This window comes from Hemibagrus wyckioides, linkage group LG15, assembly GCF_019097595.1.
Source record: "Hemibagrus wyckioides isolate EC202008001 linkage group LG15, SWU_Hwy_1.0, whole genome shotgun sequence".
NCBI classification, from domain to species: Eukaryota; Metazoa; Chordata; class Actinopteri; order Siluriformes; family Bagridae; genus Hemibagrus; species Hemibagrus wyckioides.
Genome location: NC_080724.1, coordinates 13,939,494 through 13,948,942, shown reverse-complemented (window position 1 = coordinate 13,948,942; position 9,449 = coordinate 13,939,494). Strand labels below are relative to the sequence as shown.

At 38.2% G+C, this 9,449-nt stretch overlaps 1 protein-coding gene across 1 annotated transcript; it reads left to right on the top strand.

Annotated features, from left to right (window-relative positions):
* lrrc38a (leucine rich repeat containing 38a) lies at positions 1-9,092 on the top strand. The gene is made up of 2 exons (XM_058409336.1): positions 1-1,428; positions 8,054-9,092. Exons 1-2 carry the CDS (start codon positions 801-803, stop codon positions 8,296-8,298), a joined length of 873 nt encoding a protein of 290 aa, XP_058265319.1. The 5' UTR covers positions 1-800; the 3' UTR covers positions 8,299-9,092.
* The last annotated feature ends 357 nt before the right edge of the window (positions 9,093-9,449 follow it).

Here is a 9,449-nt window from a genome sequence, read left to right as displayed (position 1 = left end):
GCCGTCACGTTGACACTCACTATCTCACTTTTTCAGACAGTAATCTGTATGCAGATGGCTCCGGGTTTGTGCTCATCACCATGGCAATGGAGCTGGAATATGTATTCGTATGCCGACTGCATGGGGAGGACAACAGAAAGGAAGCTAAGCGTCGCTGTCTGCGAGCAGCTCTGCCTTCTGTGCATCTTCTCTTTCCAACTGACTTGATGGGTCAGATATTTTATAGCCAACAAGCTGTGCATCATGTATGTTGAACAGCAGAAGTGGATGGAATGCTGGAGACCTGCCCCAATAAGGCATAGCCCACAGATGGACTATGGCATCAGCATTGACTGTGGGTTAACCCAGACAAGCACACCTCCCCCTTTTGTCACATTCCTCCTCTGCCTAACACCCCCTTCACACCCCCAGCTTGCTTCTATTTACCTCTCTCCTAATCCCTAGCATCTCTCTCTCTCTCTCTCTCTCTCTCTCTCTCTCTCCCTCACTCCGCTCTATCCTCCTCCTTCACACTCAGAGCGAGCAGGCTGCAACACGACCCACACTGCCTGCTATGTGATCTCTTGGAAAACATCATTTCGTGTCTTTCTGTGCTGTCTGATGATGCTGAACCCTTATTTACATTGTGATCTAACAGGCGAGGAAAGATGCCTTCGCAACAACCCTGACTCCTTTCTCTTCCTTATGCTCCCCCCTCCCTTCACCTCACCTTCTTCCCCCTGACCCTTCCCTGTCTCCCCTCTCCTTCGCCCCTTTCCTTAAACCCCCTGTTCTCCCTCTCTCCTCTCACCCCCTTGACAATGTTCTCATGTGTTCGCTGGCTTCAGCCTTTCCTTGCCTTGCTCTCCTCTGCCTTAGTCACTTGGGGTCAAAACTGTCCATCCAGCTGCATGTGTCCAGATCATCACACCGTGGACTGCACCGGTCGAGGGCTCACCCGTTTACCAGACTCCTTCCCTCTGGACACACGGAGGCTTCTTCTGTCCAATAACTGGATACCTGGGATCCCCTCAGATTTCTTAGTACTCTACAGTGATCTGGTGTACCTGGACTTGCGGAATAACTCTCTGACCATGCTGGAGCCAGGGACACTGACCAGCTCCTCCAGGCTCGTCTACTTGGACCTGGGAAGCAACAACTTAACCGAGATCCCCTCTGGGATTTTTGGAGAATCACGCAGCCTGATCAAGCTTCGTCTGGGTAACAACCCCTTTCTGAGTATGGTGAGTGAGGGTGCCTTTTCGGGCCTCACTTCCTTACGAGAGCTGGAGCTGGAGAAGAATGGCCTCTCTGGCCTGGATGTCAGAGTGCTGAGCCAGCTGCCTTCCTTGAGAGTAATACGTCTAGAGAGGAACCCTTGGGTGTGCAATTGTCATTTTGCCAAATTGTTTTTCTGGCTGAACGAAAATCGTCACAAGCTCTCAACTGGTAAGTTGCCTAGAAGTTTGTTTTCTTATTGAAATTGTCTATTTACAGAAATCACATATGCTTTCAAGATCCAGTTTGAACAAAATCTTAAGCCTTAGATCTACACTTGCCTCAGAGAATATTTGACATCAAATTTCATAAAGCAGATCACAAATCCACTTGCATTTTGCTATCCATTTTGATATTTTGTTTTGCTTTTCTATGGAACTGTGATGGTCATTACAAGTCATCAGCAATCCAAAGGTTATTTGATCATCACTTATGAGATCTGGCTACTGTAATATTCAGTTCATGTTGTCAGTGTTCCCAGTGAATATCTTTAAAAGATAAGACATGTGGCATGACATAGCACTGACTAGAACTCACTTGAATAATACATGAGTATGACAAAGGCTCTGGCACTGCAGGCAAAAGACAACATGCTAAATTTTCATTTATGTGCACAATTCCAAAAAACACAGTATACAATTATACAAGTGCCCACTGCATTTCTCCCTACTGTTGTCCTAATAGCTTGCTATTTTATACCTAAAATATATATACATGGGAACATCTGAACCTGAAGCTACTGTAGACATGAAAACCCTAGATTGTTGATCACCAGTTCCGTATAATTGAGGTCAGGCGGTATCAAGTGTAGGTTTAAGGTCTTTTTGTTTCTTAGCGATGACCTGACAATGTAGACATTGTGTAAGACGATAAAGACTGGCATTCACTTTCTTTTTTTTCCTGTCTTAACTCACTGCATGAAATCTGGATTATGTAATCGAACTCTACCCCAACAAGTACGTGAAATCAGTACAGCTGGAAATCTCTGGAGTCATATTTTAATAGTTTTTTAATGTGCTCCTTAATTAGATTTTGATGGCAATGCCATTTATTGTAATTTACTGAGTGTAATATACTGTAAACTGTAATAACTGTCCCTGTGCCTGAGACTGGCTGCTCTTTTATTTTTATTATAAATCATGATCCTTTTTGTTAGATCTTTAAATCATTTTCTAGACATCACTTCCTTTCAATAGATCGATGCATTACAGCTAAATATTAATAGTGAATAGGAACGGAAAATGTCGGCTAAAAATAGGAGTAACAATAGAAGTAACAAAAGGAGCAGTCAATTCTCTATGTGCAGCAGTACAAGATTACATAAATTAAGATGAAACCAAGTCAAAGAACTACATGAGACGCAGTCCAAATGTCATTTTAAAGTAATCTAGATTAGTGGCAAATATTATGTTTCTATTTAGTCATGGAGTTTGTCATTAGCAACTCACTTGGTTTGTGTTTAGTCTATCCAAACGCTATTAACATCTTTTACTTGGTTGGATTAAACAAAACAGAAAATAACTGAACCCATTTAATTAACTGCAGGGAGGTTAGTTTCAGAGCTGAGTTACGGACAGATAATGAGGATTTAACCCCAAATAGTACAAATCGGTGTTCATAAAACAATTGTAATGACAAGTTCTATTCAGAGATAGGACTGACTCTGTCTGTAATGTGAGAACTGTACATGTTACGATTACGTGACTTTGCGGTATGTTCCACCTACATCTTTTTTTTTTATTTGCTGCTACGTTTACATCCACAGCATTTTGCTATTGCACTTTATTCATTACAAAACTGTGTACTGCTGGATGCTACACTGTCCCTTCTCACCTATTGTCTTTTCATGTAGAGTCTTGCACTGTTTATATACATATGCTCATATGCACTGTAATTCTGTGTTTTGCCTAGTACCAGGGTCCTGGAGGAAAGATGTTTTATTCTGAGTTCTCTAGCAACTGGAAATGGCTGAAATGACAATAAAAACATCTTTTGACTTGTTGTAGCTACTTCAAGTAGAGTGCACAACTAACTGTAGAAAGAAAACAATGCAACGCATTAGGGTGTACTGTATCAATTGCTATTTTTACACTGCAGACGCAATGCTCTCTGAGGCTTTTCTGCGAACTAAAACAAAATATTTGTCTCTTTTATCTGAGATAAAACTCAGAACTCAGTATTCATTTCTTGGTGGTGGATTGTTGTACGAAAGAAGTTTCGCACTCACAATTGTACTGAATATCATTCATCGTTCAGCCTGCAGCCTCGTGCCTACGCCCAAATCCTAGTCCAGCTTGTGCTTGTGTGGTATTGCTTACTTAGCTAAATCGACATTGTTAAATATTAATAATATAGTTCATCTTACTTAGACGGTCTCTTAACAAAAACTTTGCCTTCCTTCATAAAAATAAGTCCCTTTATAAAAATGAAGACATGCATATAGACAGGGATTCCAATTATTTTGATGATTTGAGGTGTCTGCAATTATTACAATACACTGAAATGTTGGCTCATTCAGAGAGCTGCCACTTTTTGGAGAAAATCTTAGTTGACACTCTAGTCGATTTAGGTCAGTCAGCTCACCCTTTTCAGAACAGGCTTGAGGCGACACAGTGATTTGGTTACCTCTTTGATTGTTGTGTAATTGTCGTGCCGCTGCTTTTGTTTTGCATGCAGCTTATAATGGATCCCTACAGAAGGTTGCTTTTGGGAGTCATCTGCAAACCTTGAGAAGTCTGACTGACAATTAAACATGTTATTGTTTGTGTACAGGGAGCAACATCAGTGTTGATGCGAATAAAACGGTCTGACTAGTGTTGGCTAATCTGCACATCTTTTCTGACCGATAGAAAGTCTTTAATCCACTTGGAGTCGGGTAACTGAAACTATAGGAGAGTTTATTGACTAACTGCTCTGGAATAAAAGTAACAGGAATGCTCTAGATTATTACTCTGTATTATTACACACACAAGTTCGGACCTACAGTATATTTTTGTTGTGTCAGCCAGCCAATTATTTAGTTTGTAGAAGGGAAGGGAAAGTTCTGTGGTGATTATTTTTGTGTGATTTGGTGATTTTTTTAGAATGAGTTTTCAGACTAAGCAATCTATCGTTAAGGATTGTTAATTCTTAATTTACAAAGTCATATATCTTGATAGAATAGAATCCTTTATTTGTCACATATACATTACAGCAAGCTGAAATTCTTTCTTTGTATATCCCAACTTTGGAAGTTGGGGTCAGAGCACAGGGTCAGCCATGATACAGCACCCCTGGAGCAGTGAGGGTCAAGGGCCCAACAGTGGCAGCTTGGCAGTGCTGGGGCTTGAACCTCAATCCTTTCACTCTAGTTAGACACTTGATATGCAAGTCTTCATTTTATTAGTCATTTATAATAAATAGATGCTGATAGATATATGCTTAATAGATGCTTAAATGCTAACATTCTTTGGTGGAATACTTGTTTAGTTTAATTTATTATCTATTCTATATGTTTTTGATTTGTTTGTGGCACTAATAGTGATTAGGATGGGGATGACATGATAAGATGTTAAATAAGCCATGACATGGTGATCATTACCACTCCTTTTTTAATAGTGTATCCCATATCTTGTACCGGGTGTTATAATACATGACTGCTTCTTGATTGAAGCAACAAAGGTTTGTAGATTGCAAATTTTGACCTTTTACAGTATGCTTTATCTAACGAGTTAAACGGATTTTTCATCACATGTGCGTTTGAGTGTCTGTGTGGATTCGCATACTTTCAGGTAGCTGCTGTGTAAAACAGTTGTAATCTTCCGGAAGATACATAAGAGTGAAGTCTGTAAGTGTGTGGAGCTGAGAGGATAGACATATGATAGAGAAAGCTGAGGTCACTGAATCTCTTGTGTATGGAAAAGCCCTTCTGGTTGGACTGACTCACTCGGACTCACTGCCACACTCCATGATATTGTCTGACTTCTGCCAAAGACAGTATGTCAATCACAAGTGTCGTCTCTGTCATTATAGAATGTGTAATGCATAAGGACATATAATGAGACCACTGCTATTTTCAGCTGTATTGTCACTGCTATGTCAGTGATGCCAGGATTTTGCGAGTTTCCAATTGCAGACATTAACACTGATATTTGGTGGACCATGCAGGTTTTTTAAAATTACTGCAGGTTGTAAATTACAGCAGATTTGGTCATCATTAATAATCTTTAGTAATTTAAAAGAAGAATCCTGCACTTACATATCCATTTATTCAAGATATACATATATAACCAATACATTTCTTTAGACTTTTCTAATGATCATCACGTTTAAGTGATGAAACTTAGACTTTTCTAATGATCACGATTAAGTGATGAAACTTTTGAATGTGCTGTTATAGGAAAATAATCAAGGGCATGGTGGCCTGATTTGTTCTGATATGAAGCGGAGTTAAAATTAGCGCCCTGAAGTTGATCATCCTACAATACATCCCACAGTGCTTTTTTCATCCTATACCAAGACAATTTTCCGATCCTTCACTTATTACAGGACGAGACAACTTACTTGCGAGACATTTCATCGTGTGAAACATTAACGAAGCAGATTACAGCAACAACTATAAACTGTTTTTTCCTCACAAGGCTTTTATTTCCTTTCCAGCTTTTCCAGTTTCCTGTGTCACAAAAGCAAAAGCCACAGCTTCTACATAAGCAGTGATACTAAAGACTCTTTTCCAAGAAATGCTAGCTTAATATCTATTCACAGAAAATGTCACTATAGCTACTATTATATAATGTATGGTTTTAATCTGTATTATATAATGTATGGTTTTAAAAGGCTCTGAAACCTCAATTGCTTAGATGTTTAAAGTCAAGTCACTCCATGTAAGGGGCAACTGCTATGTACCTACTGTGTATACAAACCTACAATATGTCTGGCAAGCCTGAATTAATGTTTAAGTCTAATGTTTAAGTTTAAAATTAAGTCTTTTTGTTGAAAGTTATTCAGTGCACTGAGCCTCATCTGAGTCAGTTGTAGAGGATCATGATCTTCTCCTCAGTGCTAAACAGTTCCTGCTTTTTCTTTGTTCTCGTTCAGTTCAGGATTTAACAGGTTTTCAAATTGGCCATTTTAGAACATGATTTTGTGTACCTCAGCCATTTGGTGTTCAGTGCTGCATTCTGTGGGTTGCTTTCACGAAGGATGTTATTACTGCTACCATTCTTAACTGCTTGTTCTGACTGAGGTGGTGTCTCACAGTTTCTCTCAACTCTGCAGTAAAACTCTAAAACTCTTTGAGGCCTTCTTTGCAACTCTTAACATCCTCCACACTGTGTGGGGGTTCTGTATCCTGTTCCTGCCAGATTTGCGACTGCTTCAGGATTTGAAACTTTTTTTTTTGTTTTGTTTCGTTTGTTTTACTATAGATTATCATTTGCGCAGATGTGAAAGAAAATGGTTTGTCTTGACAGGATTGTGAACGTAAACAGGAAGGAAGAAGGAGCACTATCGACACTGTACTGACAGCACTCTCTAAACCGTCACTTTTTTCCCAACAAAAGTCCATTTCAGCGTGAATGTGATTCATCAGATAAATGTCTAGCAGTGTGGCTACGTTACGTAGGAGATGCTCCACTTTAAATCTATCATCTGTCATTGTTGAAAGGAGATTAAAGTCATTTCCATGAAAACAGAGGGCAACTGCTCACATCTTACCGCTGTGTAATAAGCCTTAAACTGATTCATAGTGATATTATTTCAAATGAAAAAGAAAAGAAAAAACAGGCACTATTCATGTGATAATTACATGCTGTAGTGTACTCTAAGGCTCTTTCTCACCTGAACTTATAATAAATGTGTCAGAGCGTATGAACTCTGTACAGTGCTGCTCTGATGCAGGATTTTCAGTGGTTGAAAAGAACATCTGAATAAATCTGTGTTTAATACCAAGTGTTTAACTCTTCGCTGTTGAAATAGACACAATTTAATGAGCGATAATAATAACTTCTGAATTCAGCAGACTAGTCTGACCCAAGGTCTTAAAATATACACTATTAAAAATTCTTTTTATCTACCTTCAAATGCATCTGCTTTTATGTAGATGCAGACATAATGTTAATATATACGCATCAATATGAACATTCTGTTAAATTCTCTGAAATAATTTTTCCATTAGTTTAAATATATTATTTATGTTAAAATATAAATATTTAAGTAAGTAAAAAATAACGTTTTTTAACTGGCATTTGACTTTTCTTTTGTAACTGTTCATTAAAAATGTTTTATAGACATTAAATTTACAATAAATAAACGAATAAATAAACTGACATCCTGACAAAAGACAACCATGAATAACAAAATACAGAAAAAACAAATTTCTGTAATGGATCTCCATAACAATTATATTGTATTCCATTAATAACTTAAAATATATTGTTTGCCCACCTTTTGTTATTAATAATATATACATTTCTGTGAACACAATGAATGTCTTTTGTTAGTATAAAATATATTTTTCCTGTCTTCATTATTTTGTCCTAAGGGTACACAAACATTTGCAAGTGACAGCACACTAAGATGAACAGTATCACTGTACATCAGTGTTTAGCTGTCTATTATGGAGATGATTAATCAATGTCAAAAGCCTTTAAAAAGCTCTGCTTGAAAACATTTACTTAAACTGATTGATCTTGTGGTTTCAGATTTCATATGAAACTTTTCAATTAAAAATCATGCACAATATTTGGGGGTCTTGCCTCATCTGACTCTCTCTCTCTCTCTCTCTCTCTCTCTGTTACATATCTCTGTACCCCTGCAGGACTGGAGGGAATGGAGTGCTCACTCCCAACGGATGGACGGCAGATCTCTCTGAACCTGCTTTCTGAGGAGAGCTTCCGGGAATGTCGGGGAGTATTGTCTCTTAAAGACTATCTCATTGTTATTTTCTCTGGGATCTGTATATCAGTAGCTGCCATTATTGCCAGCTTCATCTTGGCCTCCATCATTCACTGCTTCCAGAGGCTCAAAGCCAAGAGGACAGATGAGGAGGAAGGGGACGAGTGAGCTTCAGCTATACTTCAGAGACTTGACAGATTTACTAACACTGCACCTCAGCTTGGATGACGGACAGAGCGCCATGTGTCCATGTAACAAGTCCCCAGATTAATATATTGGAGTGAGTAAGGTGAGGCTGAACAAGCCACATTATGCCCAGTGACTCACAACCTCTTTGAATGATGCAAAATGTCGGAGCACTTTTATACTTGAATACAAATTACTCAATCAAGCCTTAAAATGTAAACTGTTCTAGTAACAACACTGCAGAAATATGTACAAGCTTCCTGTATGCAGGCTGTTAATAACTGAGGTACTGAGCAAAATCATTCACAGCATATTGGCAAGGACTTACTTAAATCAGCAAGGTTATGAACAGTTTCTGTTATTTATTTAATGTGGAATTGAATCACACTGAAAACTAGTAAAGTTAACGAACTTGCACTTTAAGATAGATGATATATTGCACATAATCCCAGTAAGCCATAAAGTAGGCTGTCATATTGACTCAGGTCACCAAAGAATTTCCTAGAAATGAGTATTTTGTTACTGAGCCTGGAACGGGTGGGTGAGGGATTTAGATATGCACACTAAAGCTCTAATTACTGATGTTGTAAATGAAATTTCCAAATTGCTCACAACTGCTTCCCATTTACAAGATGATGTCCTGATATTTCAAGCATAACCAGGGGACAACCAGCAATTTAGACAAAATGTTCAGAACGAATCTATGAAATCAAATGTATTGCAACTCTTTCCTGTTTTCTTTTTTTTTTACTTTGTGTACAATGAAATAAATGGTGACGCCAAACTGTTAATTTAAGTATTGTTTATTGAGTTTTTTTTTTTTTCTTATACAGGAAAATGTATTGTCTTTTTTTAATAGTCAGTTTTATATATAGACCTTGACATGGAGACTGGAATCCTTGAGTAGTTTGACACCAGTATTCTGAAGATACAGTAAAAAACACTGGGCCTAGCTCACAAAAATACACAGCTTTAATATACTGTATTTATCTATTTTCTACAAAAACATGGGGGGCATAAGGATTCCAGAATCAGGTTTTTCCTAACCTACTAGGGGCAACATAGTCATAGAAAAGTCCCCCCCCTCCCCAAAAAAAGATAATTTTCCCCCAACAATATTAGTTAACAACATT